The sequence below is a fragment of the Podarcis gaigeae genome (genome assembly GCF_964106915.1).
Source record: "Podarcis gaigeae genome assembly, chromosome: 3".
Classification (NCBI taxonomy): domain Eukaryota; kingdom Metazoa; phylum Chordata; class Lepidosauria; order Squamata; family Lacertidae; genus Podarcis; species Podarcis gaigeae.
The window spans coordinates 73,771,545-73,792,068 of record NC_139680.1 but is presented as its reverse complement, the minus strand read 5'-3'; the positions used below and the strand labels follow the sequence as shown (position 1 = coordinate 73,792,068).

The 20,524-nt window shown below is 42.2% G+C and overlaps 1 protein-coding gene across 4 annotated transcripts in view; it reads right to left on the bottom strand.

Moving 5' to 3' along the window:
- Positions 1–8,005: 8,005 nt before the first annotated feature.
- The window catches only part of FAM120B (family with sequence similarity 120 member B), a 38,418-nt gene continuing 25,899 nt past the window's right edge, over positions 8,006–20,524 (bottom strand). Inside the window, exons 7-13 of one of the 4 annotated variants that reach the window (XR_014562518.1) lie at positions 18,633–18,839; positions 17,367–17,475; positions 16,845–16,985; positions 14,041–14,130; positions 10,887–12,894; positions 9,147–10,189; positions 8,006–8,096 (exon numbers count right to left, since the gene is read on the bottom strand). Coding sequence is in view for 2 of the 4 variants with exons in the window: in XM_083732402.1 (XP_083588528.1) it covers positions 14,081–14,130; positions 16,845–16,985; positions 17,367–17,475; positions 18,633–18,839 (507 nt within the window). In the remaining 2 variants the exon portion in view is untranslated. Of the gene's footprint in view, positions 8,097–9,146; positions 10,190–10,886; positions 12,895–14,040; positions 14,131–16,844; positions 16,986–17,366; positions 17,476–18,632; positions 18,840–20,524 lie in introns of those variants that run through there. The other 3 variants (XR_014562519.1, XM_083732402.1, XM_083732401.1) reach the window with 3 other exon arrangements.

The window sequence follows — 20,524 nt, the reverse complement described above, 5'->3', positions numbered from 1 at the left end:
AACAACACTTACATCTTGTTCCAGGTCCAGGGTGTGTACCCATCCAGCCAGTTCCATTCTAGGGCACAGTCCTTTAGAGTATTTAGAATTTTTGCCTCTTTGTCATACTGGAACATGGCCTTGGGTAGCCATAAGCAAGCTGTGATAGCTACTGTAGGTCTTGGTTTACCTAGGGTTACTATGAGAAAAATGAGAGAAGGCCTTTGTACATTAGGAAGTGTCGGAGTAGTGAAGCCAAAACATGGGACCTAGTTACTCTCTCAAAAGTCTGGTGAACAAAACAGATCCCACAAAGAATCACATCTTTTGTAACTGTTTACTCCATATGTTAAACATGAAAAATATTGTTCCGGAACCAAAAAGACAAGAACTGTACATTCAGGGTTCTCCCCAATGAACAAGTGATTGGCATTGTCAGCAACAATCACCTGTTCAGGGAGAAGGAAACAGGTGCCATCTGTTTTGTGATATATGTGGGGTGTTGGAAGGATCATGTGCCTTCCCCAAGGATATATATATTGCACAGCACCCTTTTATATGAGTAGTCTTGAATCCGAAAGGAGCATCACTCTGTGCTTAGAAACCACTTTCCATGGGTGGAAGGGCTTTGATGAACTGGAGGCCAGCAGGTATCTTTCCATTACAATGACTGTGGTGCTTCTTAGGTGATAACTGCAACTAGGAAAGCAAGAAATATAAACACCTTGCTTTTAAAAACCAGCTTAATGGCTCCAAGGTTTGCAGTGTACCTTACAAACATCTGCCTTAAATTCCTGCCTTAATAACTATTATAACCTGGGATCTGGAAGAGGTAGCGGTGGACAGGCCAGGCAGTTGTAACGCACACCCTTCCCTTTCCTGCCATTCCTGAGCAGGGATAAAAGTGAAACCCGAGCAGAAAATGTTTGTGGTGCCACTAGCAATCAAGGGTTCCGTTGCCACAGTAACTGGAACACTTCATCAGCTCAGCTAACAGATGGCCAGTGAGCAACAGGCAGCATATGTTCCAATAAGCACTGACATCAGCACAGATGGAGGGTGGGCAGGAGGCTGGCCCTGTAACATAACCTGACATTTCCTTCTCACTTGGTGCTGCATTGTTATAGCTCACACAGGAAGATTAGCAGGGAAAAGTGAATAGCATTAGGGAATCTGCTCAAGAACCAATTATTAACACTTCAGTGCAGTTTTAGATTTTTACTTAACCAGAATGCAACATTGTTAACAACATTCAGCTGCACAAAAGGAAATGCAGTGGGTTTTAACGACAGGGGCTTTATTTTCATCACAGGCAGGTTTTCCCAAGAACACTAATTAACAGGGATTGCCAAGTCCTAGGTGTCCTGATCTTTCCAGTTTTATTGATTACTCTTAAAAAAATTAAAAATAAACACAACCACAGCAACATTATTTGTATAAATATTTCGGTTTCCTGGATAAATATTAAAAACCAGCCACACTTTTGAAAACTAAGAGATGGGAAGATTTGTTTTGTGTTGATTGTTTGCTGTGACTTCCAGTTTCATCGTGGCATATATTAAAAATTCTTAATATAAAACTATCAAAATCATCATTTTAAGATGAGTGCAACCAGAAATAACCTCAGGATTTCACCACCAGAACACCCACCTCCTGCACATAAATATTCCTATAAATTTTACATTATGATTCTGCATGGTGGGTTGTTGTTTTTTTAAAAAAGACTTTTATGTATGGGAGAAGAGGTGAACAATAAATTGTAAATAAAATTATAAAACCCCAAACTCACATCTACAGGGAAACTGCAGGGGAAAACAAACCCACCCACCTCAGACCACATATTCCTTGAAACTGAAGGTCAGGGGAATCACAATTCAAGTAGCACAGACATTTTAGAAATGATATAACTTATATGCTCAACACTTTTCTAATACCAAAACATTATTGAATGTCAAAGGAGGTTGCCATCTAGACCAGCACTTCCTAAAAAAAACTGGAGTATGTGAATAAATGTTTGTAAAAAAGGATAACTGAAATATTCACACATAGCTTGCCCCTGATATGCTATAAAAGTATGTGGTGCCTTTCTCCCAATGATGCATGAGAGATTTTCACAGGCGCTTCTCTCTCATGCTAATGAGACTTGGATCTCCATCCATCTTCTGCATGTCAGTAGGAGAGCAGACCTAAGGCACTTTCACACAGTCTAGTAATGGGCCAATGTGGGGCCTCCTTGGGTTGAATTCATTAATCCCTTGAGGACTAACATAGTAAGACAGCCGACAGATATGGGCAGACACTCTGCAAGCCAGGAGTCACTGCCCATACTTGTGTCCACCACACCGTTCCTATCTTTCTCTGCAGTTACCAAATGAACACCAAACAGAATCAACAGCATTGGGCTGATATTGACAACCTGAAAGGGGGCTTGTGAAGTGGTGGTTGTTTTAAGTGGAAATAAGTCTTCCTAAAATGAAAAAAAAATGTCTTCCAAGGGCACAGAGAGGGACTAGGTAAAGCAGGTAAAGTGCTCCGCCAGAATCACCAGCCCATTTAAAGACAATACACCCAGAGGAGGGGGAGGGTAGCAGAAGCTCCCCATTGTCAGAAAAGGTTATGTGGCATTGGAGAAGCAAGTCCATATGGGCAGGAAAGATGGGCACTTAAGCATTGCCAGAAAAGAGGATATGCATTGTCCAAAAAGGGATAAAAGACACAGGGTTGCATGCAGACTTCAGCTTGCGCAACAGGACTTTCCCCTTCCTCTCCCCATGCAAATTTCCAGGCAAATTTAGAAATAATGCCTATCGTTTGAACTGAAATACAGTGCATCTTCTCAAAACAGTGGGGGAAGACTGTGACCAGAGGGGCTGGATGTTTTCTCAGTCTGCTGTCCTGGTGGTAACTGTGGATGGTCAACTTCAAGGTCCCTGCACTCACTGGTGGTTTGTTTTTTGCTCCTTCAAATGCAGTTCAATCCTCGGACAGCCCTTCAAGCTGAGGACTGTTCTCTGTAAGGCTAGGGATGTGGATAAGAGGCGAGTGTGCTGTATTTCATAAGAAACGACAGGATAAATACAGGGTAGATATGGCTTGTGGCTAATGTCGGGGGGATGCTTCTTGCCAACATTATGTGCATACTGGATACAGACTGGATGGGAGCGTATACACAGCAATCGTTTCCAGGGATTTCCTAAAAATTCTGTGGAGCATTCAAATGCTATAAAAATGACACATTCAAATGCTATAAAAATGACACACCTCAGCTGGCTGGCTCATGGTCAGAAGAACTGTGAACACACCAAACTGGAGAACAACTTATTGGGGGAATGTTGCTTCATTTGTGATACAACTGAGCATTACCCTCTGGATAAGTTTATATTCTGAACAATAACGTAAAGGTAAAGCACCCCTGGATGGTTAAGTCCAGTCAAAGGAGACTATGGGGTGTGGTGCTCATCTAGCTTTCAGGCCGAGGAAGCCGGCATTTGTCTACGGACATCTTTCCAGGTCATGTGGCCAGGATGACTAAACCGCTTCTGGCACAGTGGGACACTGTGACAGAAACCAGAGCACATGGAAACACCGTTTAGCTTCCTGCCACAGCAGTACCTATTTATCTACTTGCACTGGCGTGCTTTCAAACAGCTAGGTTGGCAGGAGCTGAGACAGAGCAACAGGAGCGCACTCTGCTGCGGGGATTCGAATCGCCAACTTTCTGATCAGCAAGCCCAAGAGGCTCAGTGGTTCAGACCGCAGCACCACCCACATCTGAACAAAAACAAAAGTTTGGTGGAAACTTTACATGGATTTGCCCAAAGACTGAACATGGGACTATATGTAAGGGAACCCTATGGGGCTCCTTATGCATCCTTTGTTGATCCTGACATGTATACCTGGGTCTGATGTGCCCTTGATGTGCCCTTTTCCTCCCCAATGCTAGATCCCAGTGGTTAATAGAGCTGCTCTGCAGAGTGGGCTGCTTGCTTCCTCTCTTTTGTCTTTGACATGGATGTTGCTAACCAGACATGCAAAAGGCAAATCTGTCCTTTCTAACGTTACTCCTGATGGGGCTTGAACTGGCACTGTCTGTTTCCTATTGCAGTGGCCTATCCAGTGATAGGGACGCGGGTGGCGCTGTGGGTTAAACCACAGAGCCTAGGACTTGCCGATCAGAAGGTCAGCGGTTCGAATCCCCGCGACGAGGTGAGCTCCCGTTGCTCGGTCCCTGCTCCTGCCAACCTAGTAGTTCGAAAGCACGTCAAAGTGCAAGTAGATAAATAGGTACCGCTCCAGTGGGAAGGTAAACGGCATTTCCGTGCACTGCTCTGGTTCACCAGAAGCGGCTTAGTCATGCTGGCCACATGACCCGGAAGCTGTACGCCGGCTCTCTCGACCAATAAAGCGAGATGAGCGCCGCAACCCCAGAGTCGGTCACGACTGGACCTAATGCTCAGGGGTCCCTTTACCTTTACCTATCCAGTGAACTATAAGCTCCTGGAAGGGTGCAGCTCTTGCTCCTCTTGCAAGTTGTTCTGCTATGTGTATGAGCTGGTGTCATGGTGGGACAGTAAAATTGAAGTGTGGGAGCTAATCCTGACCTCCCCAGTAGCCACAGCCCCAAGGAGACCAGAAGCTCAGGCAGCTTTATTGATGCCTGGGGCAAAGTTGATGCCCTCATTTTGAACACAGAAGTCAACCCAACTAGCAGCTAATTCTTCACTGGCAAAAACACAGCAACCCTCCACTGCACCTCAGCGAGGCACAGGGCAGGCCAAATAGTACACACATCTCAGTCCTCCAACAGAGGGGAATGGCTGGGAGCACCACTGACCATATCTGCTGCCTGAGGAAGCCCACTTACCCAGCCTAATGATAGGGCCAGCCATAAAACCCATCTTATTAGGATCATCCTAACTGCAATCCTGCCTATAATTTCCTCACCGTCTGCTTCACTGAACTGTGGTGTTATTTTCTGACTGCATAGGTTCAACTGTGTAGGTAAAACACACTGAGCTTTAACAAGGCATCTTAAGGCAGCTCAAATTCAACCTTGAGTTTTAATCCAAAATGCAAATGAACGGGCAAATAATTGTTACTATTTAAACCCTATCAAAGAATAGGAAAGAAGTATCCAGCCGCTGCTTATTTTTGTCATTTTCTCTCTCTATGATAATTTGTCACAAACTTGAAAGGCTTATTTTTACTTCATTCACTTGCCAGAGCAAGGGGAATCCATTACCGTAATTACCCTGGCGTGTCAGGCTGATGTGGAGGTGCCATTTGGGATGCCATTCCCTCATTGGTGGGAGTCCACATGGTTGCCATGGTCAATGGGGAGGCGGCTGGTGGCAAAGCTACATCCTGTGTGGGCTATTGTACTGTTGTTTGGTTCTCACCTTGGTGGCTGGGAGACCACAGGATCCCAACTAAGTAAGCCATGCTGACATTAAGCCACTGCAAGCTAGCCATTGCCATAGCAGGCAAATTATATTCCCCTATTTGTCATCTGCAATGAATATATACAGTTATCCTGCTTTTCTGATCAAAAGCATTTAACAATCATATTTAAAGTACAAATAACACAGTGCACATTGTACAAAGAGTATATTAAAATACAACCTGCCCTAGGCATAGTATTCTTAGGTATATATTTATTAAGATGCTATAACCACTTTGATGTGGTTCTGATTTATTTTTTGTTTCGTCTATGCACATGTATGTGTGCGTGCGTATATTTGTGATTTGATCTCAATGCAAATATATTTTAATTATTTTGTTATCTGACTGTGCATTTCTGAATATATTTTCTCCTTTGTGATACAGCTCCCCATCCCTTTTATGTACCTGCCATACCAGCTGACATTGCTGTGATAACCTGTCTATTTTGATGGACTTCTTTTGAACAGTTTGCCCCAAAGGAAAGAATAACACTGAATGCCAGAAACTGTTTGTCTTCCAGTAGACGAGGTCCAGGCATTTTTTTTTTTTTTTTGAGATACCACTGGAGAACTGCTGGTGTAAAACAGAGTACTTTACGTCTGGGCATTGTAAATAGCCGTTCTTAGATACTGCAAACATAACAGAACCAGCTCTGGCCTTGCAGTGCAAAGTGCACATTTTCCTTTGCCTTGAAGCCTTTTATAAGCATTGCAGGTGCCTGGAAATAACAGGGGGAAACAGAGTCTCTCTACCCTCACTCCCCCTTTACTGTAGTTGTGGGGCTAAGAGACTGAATGCTTTGTAATGAAGGTATATTGTAACATTTCTCACCAGGTGGCACTTTGTTAGCAACAATTAGATCCTGATTGATCTTTGAAGGGCTAATTCTTACATGTTTTGCAAGGGTCCTAGAAGGAGCAAGTGTTGAGTGGGAGCACTTTAAGAGTATTAGTGGGGTGGGGGGAGAATAGAGCCTCAATACATTTGCAATACAATGACCGTGTCTCCTTTGCACCCCCTTAGCAAGCATTAGTTAGCACAGTAATTTGCTCTTACTCCTGTTATTATCCCCTCAGGAACTAATGGTCACTTTATTAATTAGTTGAAAATTGTATTCTAGGTCAAATGGCATCTTTGTTCCTCTATTGTTGCAAATTGCTACTGGTAGGCCCCGATAAGTGGAAGCCTTGCTGCAAAATGGGAATGATCCTTTGCTTTTCAAGATAAAGACCATGGGCCAGCTGCGCTTTCTAGGGCCACAGAAGGGGTTTCAAAATGTCTAAGCACAGCGTTTCCCAAGACTGGCTTTTAAGCAATCACAGTCCCTCTGTACGATTTCTAATCATGGTCTGATCGTGTTATTGTATGTGTTGATTTTTCACAAAGCAAGTTGTCTCCAAATGCATTGCTTCTCTCAGCTCCTAGGTAACTGGGCCTGTGTTTTGAACGACGACAAAAAAAAATCACACGCTGCCCCAAGGCACTGACTTAAGTTCATGACTGGCGTTTTCACTTTTCAGTGTTCCTTCGTATCAACAATGAAACTAGCACACCTTATTTGACGTCCAAGCTTGTTCTTAATAAATCCCCAAGGCTGAGTAAAATGTGCTATCACAGCTGTTTGGCTTTGTTTGAAAGCGGGCACATAGCAGTAATGCTTTAAGTTGCCCTGTGCTGCTAAGGGAGGAAGGGTGAGGTAAAAATGAATAAATTCCACTTGCAAATGGTGGCGGAACCATAATATCAGTTAAAATATTTAGGCCCACAGTAATGCCCTCTCAGGGGACGCAGGGGCGCTGTGGGTTAAAGCCTCAGCGCCTAGGACTTGCCGATCGAAAGGTCGGCGGTTCGAATCCCTGCGGCGGGGTGCGCTCCCGCTGCTCGGTCCCAGCGCCTGCCAACCTAGCAGTTCGAAAGCACCTCCGGGTGCAAGTAGATAAATAGGGACCGCTTACCAGCGGGAAGGTAAACGGCGTTTCCGTGTGCGGCTCTGGCTCGCCAGAGCAGCGATGTCACGCTGGCCACGTGACCCGGAAGTGTCTCCGGACAGCGCTGGCCCCTGGCCTCTTAAGTGAGATGGGCGCACAACCCCAGAGTCTGTCAAGACTGGCCCGTACGGGCAGGGGTACCTTTACCTTTACCTTTAATGCCCTCTCAAGTAAAGGTAGGTAAAGGACCCCTGGACGGTTAAGTCCAGTCAAAGGCGACTATGGGGTTGCGGCACTCATCTTGCTTTCAGGCCGAGGGAGCCGGCGTTTGTCCACAGACAGCTTTCCGGGTCATGGGGCCAGCATGACTAAACTGCTTCTAGCACAACAGAACACCATGGTGGAAACCAGAGTGCACAGAAACACCGTTTACCTTCCTGCCGAAGTGGTACCTATTTATCTACTTGCACTTTTACTTGCTTTTGAACTTGCTTTTTTTACCTTTTACAAGACTGTGTGTGATCACAGTGTATTGAATGAAGTTCTATGGTATCTTGGGAACCACTATGAAGTATATCACCCTATAATAATAATAAAAAAGTGATTTTGGAGGATAACATAAATTACAATTATGGAAAGAACAACAAGCCTTCAACAGTTATCATTTATTTGCACGCCACCTTTTTATAGTTATAACAGGCTCAAAGCAGCTTACAACATGAAATGAATTACAAAATGCCTCAAAAACTGGTAAACTCCGAGAGCACATAAGCCAACAACTGACTAAGAGTAAATCACTGTAAAACAATTAAACTTCTCTCATGGAATGTAACAGGGTGGATGAACAAGATCCAAGACAGTGATTTCTGTTCCTATCTACAAACACATGACATCATCTTTCTTCAAGAAACCTGGGCAAAAGGGATTTACTATGGTTGAATTACAGGGTTTTACAAGTTACACTCAACCAGCTCTTAAAACTGCAAAGTATGGAAGGCCTAGTGGGGGGCTGGCGGTGCTGGTGTCAATCTCTCTTAATGTATCAATTCAACAGTGTCCCTTGTTGACCACCCCTAATTTTTTAGTGTTGTCCCTTTCTGATAGTCTCCTGAGCAATACTTATTGCATCTGTGTGTATATACCTCCAGTAAAGTCTTGTGGGGAACTGAGATCATATTGGGATGAACTTGACCAACTACTCGAAAGTATAGACTCTCTGTCACCTAACCCTTGGTTTGTCTTGGGAGGTGACTTCAATGCCCGGATCAGCCTTGTTTCCCCACAAAATACAATATTATCTGGTCTAAACTTGGAGGACGAACCTGAAATCTGTCAGAGGGCAGCAATGGACACCACCTCTAATCGCGCTGGGAAACATCTTTGTGAACTTATAATAAAGCATAACCTTTTGTTATGCAATGGGCACGGTCAAGGGGATCAAGAGGGTTATTTTACTTTTATCTCCCCCAGAGGATTTACTAGCACCATAGATTATATCCTAACATCTAATAATGTGCCAGTTAACCGAGATACCTTCAGGATAATTCCCAGAGCTGAAAGTGACCACTTTCCACTTGAGTTATCTCTGACATCATTCTTTTCTCCTGCCTTTCCTAAATTATTGGATGAAACAGAATATCTGATACTTGGAAATAGAAGGTTAAAATGGAATGCACAGGTCCAAGAAAAAATGATTCAGATCCTGGATTCCCATGAATTTGCTTTATTAAAGGGGGAAATGTTGTTAGAAACAGGAAACGTAATTGGACTCTATGAGAACATAATCAACCGAATTACAAAATTACAAACTAAATTTAAGTCATAAACAATAAATGAAAATATCTCAATAAGGATACAATAAACCTGAAAAATCCCCACATAATTCATAATACAGTAAGAATAAAGATACAAAAACATAATACCAGCAAAAACTAAGCCTCTCCAAAATTAAACTCGTGATCCCAACAAAAGCTTCCCACCTCCTGGTCCCTGGTCCCTCCTGAGCAGCAGGTCTTGTAAGATGGCCTCTGGCTCCTTCTGCAGTAGCAGCAGCTTTTGAAGCAAGAGTCAGTCTGGGCCCCATCCTCCCAAGCCAGGTGGAAATAGGCCAGCAAAGCAGGGAGAGGATATTGTGGGCCTCACAGCAAAGATGGCCCATACATATATGAAGATGTATGGATTCTTTTTTGGGGAAAGGGGGAATTCCCTTGTCCCACTGCAGCCTATCCCCTACATCATATGCTTTTCTGAGGTTCCTAACTCTCAGCAGGAACCTGTAGAGGATGAAGGTGGGGAGTTGGGGAGGTGGGGAGTTCTATTTACAGAACAGAAATTAGGGTCCAACCCATGGTACATTTTGTCAAAAGCAACCTTGAACCCAAAATTGAAAGAAAATTAAGAGGGAGAGAAACAAAAGCCTCAATGATCAACAAAGAAATAGTATATCGATCCTAAAAATTGTGAAGGTTACTTAAAAATAAGAAGAACCAGGAAGTCTAAGAATAATAAGATGTCATTGATACACACAGCAAATAACACAAATTAAACATCATGTACCTGGAAGGCATATACCACAGAAATGCAGGATTAATGCAAGAATGCCACAAATAATAAAACTATAGGTGAGACAGAGAGACGATAAGAACAATAAAGCCGTAGGCTAAGGTAATGGTGAATATCAAATGATATTCAAATCCTCATTTAAGTCCATCCTAGATGAGCAAAATTTTAAGATATAAATGAACATGAAATCTACTTAGAATATAAATACAGCCAGCAGCGACTCTAATCATAAACTTCTTGAGCAAAATTATTTTTTATCAGATAAGCCAGTGTGCTCCCTGGAGTACTTGGAATACTGGAATTTAAAAGAGTAAAGAAATATGATCGGGACTTCCTCTTTGAGTATGGGAGATCAGCTGATCTTTTGCAGCAACTGCTTTTTAAGCATTTTGGATGGAAGAAAACACGATGTGACTGTGACAGAACTCCTTCGAGACCTGAGGACCAACAAAAAGGGTTACCAACAAAATCGGCAGAGAGAGACTGACAGAGATTTGAAGGCCTCGGATGTGAGGAATCCGGGCTAGGAACTGTTTTTGTGGACATCTGTTTGGGAAGGGATGGAAACCGGGGTAGGGAGGGAGGGGAGAACAGAATTTCAAAATTTTATGACTTTTGTATTTGGCCATTATGATTTATAATTAATATATAAAGGGAGAAATTCGTGGAAGGGAAGATGGGTCGACCTTAGAAAAAGGATTTAATGTTTATAAGAGAATTGGATAAGTTAAATGTGGACAAGTAAAAAGTGCTAAGTTTAAAATAATAATAATATGTTAAGGATAAGAGATAAGAACTTGCTGAACTAATTATTGGAATTGGGATGTATGAAGAGGGGGTGGGGGGAAGTCAGGGAAAGGAGGTAAAGAAAGTAAGGGTATGAAATTGTACATGTTTTGTCTTTGTCTTTTTGTGTGTGTGTGTCTTTATAAAATGTAAAAACCCAATAAAAATTTATTAAAAAACAACAACAACACAATTACCTTGTTTTCAGTCTACGATTTGGTTCAACAGAAGTTTGATTTTTATGTGCACTTTTTTTAAAAGAGCCTGCTTTTGCATGAAGATTGTGTGACAGGGACCATATATCAAGCTTAAATTCAGGAGATAGGGTACAATCCACAAGGAAGTGCTATCTGAATTGGAATTTTGCAAAAGTATAGCCATGATTATGCCAGAAGAAAACTAACAATAGTCACACACTGCATCATTTTGACCACTGGACATGCATTCAAGATGCTTTCTGCGTATGTGAAAGTATGTATATATTTTATGCCTATTTACAAATGGCCGAGCTATTCCTGAAAGTCCTAGTGAAAAGAAATGGAGATATTACTACTAAAAGATCAATTGTGTATGACTGTTTGTTGGAAGGAAGCACTGATTAGGAAATAGAAGCAGAAGAAAATACCTATTTCAGTTCCCCCAGGGTAAGAAAGGACTTATCTTAAAACCTTTATATGAGTCACCAGGTACCATGCACATTTTGGCGTGTCTTCTACAGTTGGGAAAATGAACCAGAGCTAAAAAAATTATCTCGCTTTGTATGAACCTTCTATGAGAGCTATTTGAAACGCCACATTTTGAACATATATTTTAAAAAAGAGATCCCTAGTGATGTGACAAACTCTGCTTCATTCATACATTTTCTGCTGGCGAGATGTGCTCCTGTAATGTTAGCTATCACCTTTGTCCTACAAGGGATTGAATTAGGCGCTCTGTGCTGAAAGAACTTCCTGGATACTCACTGCTGATCTCAGAGGTTTAAAAATGAGATGGCAATCTCTCTGCCTGCTGTAGCAGGGGAGCTGGCCAAAGAGAATGGATCCAATGAGCATTGTCCAAAACTGGTTGGAGTTAAGGGGCCAGCCACTCTCTCACCTTGTTAGCCTATTAGCTAAATAATATTCTGTATTATTTTCTCTGCTTTTCACACCAACATATGTATAAGCACAATACTATGATGATATGGCATTGGGTTAATTTTATTTGGGAAAGCTGCATTACACACCCATCACCACCCTTTTCTTTATTAAATGCAAACATAGTACACTCACCAAAATATAGCAAATATATAATCTTTATCTCTCCTAAAAAAAGGTAAAGGGACCCCTGACCATTAGGTCCAGTTGTGACCGACTCTGGGGTTGTGGCGCTCATCTCGCTTTGTTGGCCAAGGGAGCCGGCGTACAGCTTCTGGGTCATGTGGCCAGCATGACTAAGCTGCTTCTGGCGAATCAGAGCAGTGCACGGAAACGCCATTTACCTTCCCGCCGGAGCGGTATCTATTTATCTACTTGCACTTTGACATGTTTTCGAACTGCTAGGTTGGCAGGAACAGGGACCGAGCAACGGGAGCTCACCCAATCGCGAGGATTCGAACTGCTGACCTTCTGATCAGCAAGTCCTAGGCTCTGTGGTTTAACCCACAGCGCCACCCGCGCCCCTTTATCTCTCCTAGTTTGTCCAGAATTAAATTTCTCCCATAATCAGATTTCAAGTGTGTTTATGTTAGAATATTAAAATACAATTCACTCTGATGCTTCAATTATATCTTACGTATGCTGTGAACTGCTTTGGGAACTCTGCTTGAAAAATAGGATGCAGTTCTATCAAAGAGATATACCAATATACATTGTGGGTACCAAAAACTGACTGCTAATAAGATCATTATTTTTTATTGGCACAAAAGCACCCATATCAGTAAGAGCTGGAAACCACACCCCATTTTGAAGATTTTCCCTTTCACTATAATAAGTTTTGCTGTGTTTTAAGCATAGCTCTTCAGGTCAAGGCAAGCTACATTACACAGCTCATTTTTTAAAAGCTAGAATGTGCTTAATTGCTCTTCCAGCAATATAAATCAGTCAATTGGTTTTAATGATTAATAATGATTAATTTTCCATACATTATCAGACCTCCTTTTCCTCTCTCACTCTTCCTCCCTCCAGTTCCACCCAGGAAGAGAATCATCTGGGGCCACCTAAAAACACAAGCAAACAGTCATGGAGCTAAAGTAAGCAACTATTCTATATATTCACAGAAAAAAAGAACATTTGCCATGTTTGTGTGGCAATACAAAATGAAATGAAAGTTTTGTTTTAAACAACAGTTTGGAACTACATAAGTAAGCCCCTCCTGATCTTTATAACTCTCTAGCTGATAACAGACAAGTGTTTATAACTCTCTAGCTGATAACAGGCAAGTGCAGGTGAATGTTGATTTGCTGTGATAATTATTTTTAATTCTGTCTATGCAACAGTCGATTCTATACCTCAGACAAGAAGAACAACAAATATGTATGTGCTTTGGTGCTCTCAGCTCTTTAAAATAGACTACACCATGTTACACAGCAAAAACAACAACAACAACAACAACCCTAAAAACCTGAGGGGCATTCCCTGCTGGTTATGGATAAACTATGATGCTCATGTTGATAGCTTGGTATATAGACCATCTAGATGTAAAGTTGAACTGCCTCTGGGCTGCAATTCTGAAACCATTTATTAAGAGAATAGGAAGGCATTGGGAGGGGATAATGTGCTGTGTATGTATGTATGTTGTGATAACACAGTTTTACATTATTTTAACTTTATTTATTTAACTATTTATTTGGGGGAGGATCAGTGAATTCAGGAGAAACATTAATAAAGAAAACTACGGCAACTGTATCAAGACCTCACCCGTTGCCTCCCATGTCAACATCCACACAAGAGAATTTGGTCCTCAAGTTCTGACAGCAGATGTCAATATTCAAGAGGAAGTAGCCTTAAAGATAGTATGGCCAGTACTTTCAAATGTAGGCTATATAGGCCTCATAAACCGAAGTACAAAGGCTCCCCCACTATCTCTTCCATTGGAATGTCTGGCCTATCATTGTTGCCACAGGGGGCAGAAAGCCAGGTGGTGGAACCCTTGGGGAGTAGATACAGCTCTGGGGCTCAATATTACTTAGTCCTGCCTTTGTCTGACAGCTTTAATGAGGCAAAACTCTCAAACTTGTTTTATACTAGGTACAAATTCAAATGTTAAAAAAAAAGTAAATGGGGGCCAAAAAGAATTTTATTTTATTTTACAAATGCATCTAAAAATCTTTAAAAATAGCTTTAGAAACTTTTAATTAACTCACTTTCTATCTCTTTCCATTGATTACTATTGCAGCTATTTACCTAGAATCTTTGTCCCCTGGGAGGTTGGTGTCTTGGTCCATATCCTCGACCTGGTGGAGGGAAAAAGATTATTTTTAATGTTCAAAGAGCATCCCTGGTAACAGTTCAGAAATTATTTTATTCATTTTAGGATTTATTTGTTCACTACATTTTTATCCCACCATTCAACTTGCAACCTACAGCTCAGTTGAAAGCTAAACCATCAGACAAACAAAGCAGATAAAAAAATCCCTAGATAAAAAAATCCTTAATGCCAAGCATAAAATATCCTTTTAAACTAGCACAACTCATAACAACCTAGCAATATAAATCAATAAGAAAACCCTGAGAAGGCCCAGGCAAATGGGGGAAATATCAACATAGTTGCCACCAGTAACATTTCCTGGAGAGGGCATTTCATGATGTCAGCACCGCTGCAGAGAACACCCTTTTTGTAGTACAGTGGAACCTCAGTTTTTGAACACAATCCATTCCAGAAGACCGTTCAACTTCTGAAACATTTGAAAACCAAAGCATGCATTTCCGGAAGAATTTATGTCTGGAAAACTCAATACGGAAGCAGTGTGGCACATCTGGCTTCCGAAAAGTGTTTGAAAACCAAAGCAGTTACTTCCGGGTTTTCGGCGTTTGAAAGCTGAAACGTTTGACTCCTGAGATGCTCAAAAACTGATGTTTCACTGTATTACCACCCAATATACCTCTTCTAATGGTAGGACTATGAAAAGGGATTTGTCCTCAGATTTAAGAGACCAGACAGGCTTAATTTATATCCCACCCAGGGTGACACAATGTTTTTGAACCTATATTTCTTATGTTCACACATAATTCTAAGCCAAGATGAGTGGTTTGTGCACACATCTTAAGCATTCCCCTTTTAGCTCCTACTTTCATGCAGCTTGTGAACCACAAGCACCTTGACCCTGTATTCCACTCAGTGGTGTCATGTAGATTTGTAAAGTCACAGGGGACATGACTGAAAGCTGCAGGACCACGTAGGATACAGAATTCAGATTGATGGGGAGAAGAGGCAGAATAAAAAGCTGGAAGAACATGGCTCTTTATTTACGCCCTAATGGAGTTATCTATCAACAATGGCTGTTTCAGGTAACTTTATGAACATCTGAGACCAACTTGAATGGAAGGATGCTTCAATTCACAGCCCATACTTAGTTTATTGCATGAAGCAGTTACTGCCAGCCACGGTATACTAACATAAATTTGAACTCCAATGTGCGTTGCTTCAAAACTGCCAGTGTATTCATGGAAAGCAGTCAGAGCTACGGAAACTGGATGTGTTCTCTTACTGAGTGTGAGATTAAACATTAAAAAATAGGCCCTGCTAAGGCAGCCCTTGAAGGTGTTTGGTTTGAATGGAGGAACTCACACTCCCCTCTCCTGGTGCCTTCTATGAAGAAAGAGGTACGGCTTCTACTTTCTCAGAGGATGAAGTCCTATCTCTTTTAATTGAATGCCATGAAGGATTCAAGTCAAGAGGGACAATTCACTGTCCTATTAGGAAATCCAAATCACGCTGGTTCCTTCCTTTCTGGCCAGTGGATGCTGTGAGAAGGGGCACAACCTCTGAATTCTCAACTTAGTTGTTTTTCTCTGTAATTTCTTCTGGGTGTGGGAGAAGAACGAAATACCCACCACAGAACCAGGCCATGGCTGGTGCCCATTGAGACTGCAGGGAGATCACCAGTAGCAGGAGCCAGAGCCAATGACAGACAAAGCCAACGAATTCTAGTTTTGTTCCCATTCTCCTCCCTGCTGAGTTCTGCAAGAGCAACATTGACACTAGGGAGGAGGAAGCTGATGGGCCATGGATTGGTTGTAGGCTGGGTGATGTTGGTAGAACAGTGGCCATTTGCCCCAATGTACAGAACTCCAGAGAAAGTGCTCAGCCTCCTCTCTGCTCAGGCAACCTCAGATGATGCAAGAGGATTGGCTATGCAGGCCTTTTTCACCCCAAGCTTTGAGAAGGCTTGGCCTGGTTCCATACTCTGTGCTGTCATAATCCTTCCAAATTACCCCAAAATCAGTCACATACAGAGATATAAGACTTTGTTAGAGAGGCAGTTGTTTAAAGTGGCAAATTAAACTTGCATTGTTTCAGCTGATAAATTAACAGGTGCTCTAAGCTTGATGTTTACAAGAGGACTAATATAGGGCTGCCAAATTGTGGTGGTGAGATGGAGGAAAATTACAGACAATTAAGTGTGATATTTTAATCACACTGAATACATCTCAGGCTTGAAAGAGGAAAACCCTTTATTGCAATTGTAAGCTCACTTTCAAGTATGTCCAAGACCCATTAAATAGAGATTCTGCACAAAAGCTCAATCATACTGAATTGGGTAACAAATTAGAATCTGAAACTGCAAGCAATTGACACAACACACCACTGAAATTCCTTAAGAAACTGGAATAAAACAAACGACATAAAGCTTCTGCTTGAACAGGAAAATTTTGCCTGCATATGTGGGGCAGATTTAGAATAGATGGAGGCAGATGCTTAATTTTGTTGTGATTATTGATGCAATAATCTATTTGTGACCTTATTATAAAATGTCACTGATGCATAATTAAGATGAGCTGGTTCCTCACCTATTCCTACATTTCACTGTATGAAGTCAGCTAACAGCTTGTCAGTGGTTAAGTTAAAGTCTTTTAATACATGCTTTTATATACCAAAATATTGATGGAGTGAAAGATTTTGCAAGTATGTAGTTGAATGCTAATCTATAAGCTGGGTTCTTTTTACCTGGAGGCTGGGATTCAGATGAATGGCCAGGGGGCTGACGGTCTCTCCACCACAGAGAGTCACTGCCCTGATCACGATAAGGACGAGATGGAATTCTGTTTGGATTCCGAAAGTGAGTACCTCTTCCCCTTCCTGGTCTCTCTGGAAAGGAATTTATGACACTTGAAACTGCTAGCGCACTAACAAAATAAAATCCAGAGTTCTCACGTTGAAAGCTAACTAACTGAAAGTTATAGCATATAAATTAATTTAAAGTTTCAGCTGATATAATTATTGATATTCTGCTTGAAAATTACTAACTACTGCAATTTAAAAGCACAGAAGCAATGAACATGGTCCTTATTGTGGGCATGCGTAGGACAGCTTCATATTTGGTGAGTTTTCGGTACAGATATGTATAGGAAACCATGCACACCTTGTAGGTATATTGCCATATATGTTTCTTTTCCCACACGAACTGTCCGTTAATGCAAACACACACACCTCAAAGTGGTTTGCAAAAAGAACTCACGTGGCACCTACCTGTCACAAAGCTGCCCAGTCGCTGTCTGCTCTGAATTATCCTGCCTCTTGCTGAGCAAGTTTTGCAAATAAGGGACATCAGATCCTGAAACTTGGCAAGCCAAGATTCCTGCAGACAAGGAAATAATGAAAACAATGGCAAACTCTCCCTCTCGTTTTCAGAGAAGTCACACTGAAATACCCAGAACATTTATCTAGGCTATACTTTAGGGACGCGGGTGGTGCTGTGGGTTAAACCACAGGGCCTAAGACTTGCTGATCAGAAGGTTGGCGGTTCAAATCCCCGCGATGGGGTGAGCGCCTGTTGCTCGGTCCCTGCTCCTGCCAACCAAGCAGTTTGAAAGCACGTCAAAGTGCAAGTAGATAAATAGGGAAGGTAAACGGCATTTCCATGCACTGCTCTGGTTCGCCACATGACCCAGAAGGTGTACGCCGGCTCCCTTGGTCAATAAAGTGAGATGAGCGCCGCAACCCCAGAGTTGGCCACGACTGGACCTAATGGTCAGGGGTCCCTTTACCTTTATTTTATACTTTAGGGACTCAGTGCCAATACATCCTTTCACTTCTAGCTCAGCACTGTGTGCTTCCAGTCAGGTCAGTTATGTTGCAGAGCGGCTAGAGAGACTTGTGCAGTGTGATTTCAATGAGCACCTCCAGGTTCACCAAATAGTCTATGTATGACTTAAGGCCCTAATGGATGGGGAATCTCCTCCAGTCTCTGGATAATTGTCATCTGCCTGCAGAAGGATAGGTTTATCTTTCTCCCCAACCAGCACAGAAATGCTGTGAACTGCTGGCACCTGATCTGGATTTAAATCCTGACACTGCCTGTAAGGGACTTTGCTCTACCCTTCAGATGAAGAGCAGTATACAAATTTAATGAATTAATAATAATTAACATTACCCACCCTGCCTGGGAATGTGGCTCTCAGAATGGAAAAAGGCAAAGGAACTAGAAACAAGTAAGCTTTAGATTTTCAGCTCAAGACCAAAATAAAAAATGAAGAAGATGGTTGCATTTATATTTTTATTCATTACATCAGCAACAGAAACAATTAGCAAGTGGGATCTCTCTTCAATTTGACAAGGTGGATTTCCACTGCTGGAAAAGCACAAAAGTTTGCAAAGGTGAAGTACTACCACTGAAAACCTTCTTTTATTTTCCAAAGAAATCAGGGTTAGCTTTCCTAAAATAAAAATTATCCCCAAACTAAGCTTGTTTTGCTTTTAAAAACAACAACCCCCACCCCAAGCTTATGTACTTACATTGCCTTCCAAAAGATCATGTAAAGAGCATCCTCTGTGGGCTTGCAGGTATTTCGTGTGAAAGAGTTTTCCATCAAATACACTCCACGCCATTATGTCATCCGCTTTAAAGGGGAGGCCACAGGTATTATTGGCTTTAATCATCAGAGCTAGGCCTCGTATGAAGAGAGAGCCAAGCTGGACACCTCTTGAATCAACCTGAGCAAGCTGTTAAAGCATTTAAAAGGGAAGAGAGAGGAGTTGTTGCCTGTGCTTACCATGATTCCGTTACAATAATACATCAATTAGCTATTGGGCTAAGCTCAAGGTGCTTGTTTCGGTGTAGCCCTACACAACTTACACCAGGCATAGGCAAACTCAGCCCTCCAAATGTCTTGGGACTACAACTCCCACCATCCCTAGCTAACAGGACCAGTGGTCAGGGATGATGGGAATTGTAGTCCCAAAACAGCTGGGAGGCCAGGTTTGTCTATGCCTGACTTATACCATCTTATCAGGAGGTCTGTTCCATGCAATGTAGGAATTGGGCCTTTAGTGTTGTGGCGCATACCCTTTAGAATATCTTCCCTTTAGACAGGTGCCATCCCTACAGTCTTTTCTATGTCTACTGAAGGCCTCCCTCTTCCAAACAGCCTTTTAAGCCTCGTCTCCATCTTTATTACAATTGTTTCTAAAATGTTTTAAATAAATATTTTTGCTTTTCTGCTTCCTATTTGCTACCCTTGTCTCCTTTAGCAGGAAGGGCAGTAAATACATACATACATACATACATACATACATACATACATAGGTACAGCAGAAGTACATTCCAGAATTTTCCATCCCACGCTTCGCTTGTACCAGGGCCATATTTGTGATGCAAGGGGGACAAATAAACCAGGAAGCTGCAATTACACTTGACTTCCCACGGCATCTGAACCCAGGAGCGTTGTTTGCTTCTCCCCAACAAGGTAGAATTCAGAAGCCAACAACAAACCATAGCTTAGGAATGTTTTGCAATTCTGATTTGTTAGGGGGAAACAAACCATGGCCCCAGGTTCAGATGCCATGAAAAACCAAGCTTTCCTGGTTTCTGCCAGGGGAGGAATGAAGCATGCCGCTCATTCCCAATGAAAGATGAAAAGCCACCAGCCTTGGCTTATTGTGACGTGCAAACAAGGCCGGTATCTCTAATTTTGACAGCAATGTTTAGTGGATGAGATGGGGATAAATGAAGCACTGACTGCATATGCCTCAAAGCAGGAGCTGGAAGGAAGAATGGCTCCGAATTGTAGTCATGTGTCTTGTTGCCTTCCTCCGCCATACAGAAGATGCCACCCCCCCAATACAGGGAAAAATAAGAGACAAACCTATCTAATTCTTAGAAAAGTGAGGGAAAGTATTGTTGGAGCACATCACACAAAGAAGGCCACTAGACACCCCCCCCCCCCAAAAAAAGTGACTGGATTTGGAGATGCGACAAGTAGTCAGACCTGCTTGTAGCTGGATATATCGTAGATAGACATTTTGTGCTGGATGTATTGGAGGGCACAGAGAGGATAAGCAAAACATTCAAATGACAATATGCCAGCTATAACCCTTTTGATGTTTTAAAGACAGGCAACTGGTTAAATCAACTTACTAGTTATTAATTTTAACGTCCAACTGCTTTCACACCAAGAACCCAGGAAGAGAAGGAGCCCATTTACTTCTTACTGAGCAACTGGGTGGAATAACGCCTGGATATTTTCTTTATCTCTCCATAAGCAAAGGCTAGGGGGGTGGGAAGCCTAGACTATCATGGGGGGACTCACAGCTGCCTCCACCCCCATGGCTACGGGCCTGCTGTTAGTTTACCATCCCAGCAGTACCAAACATGTGCAACCCTGAGAATGTGCTCAGTGTGGGGCTGC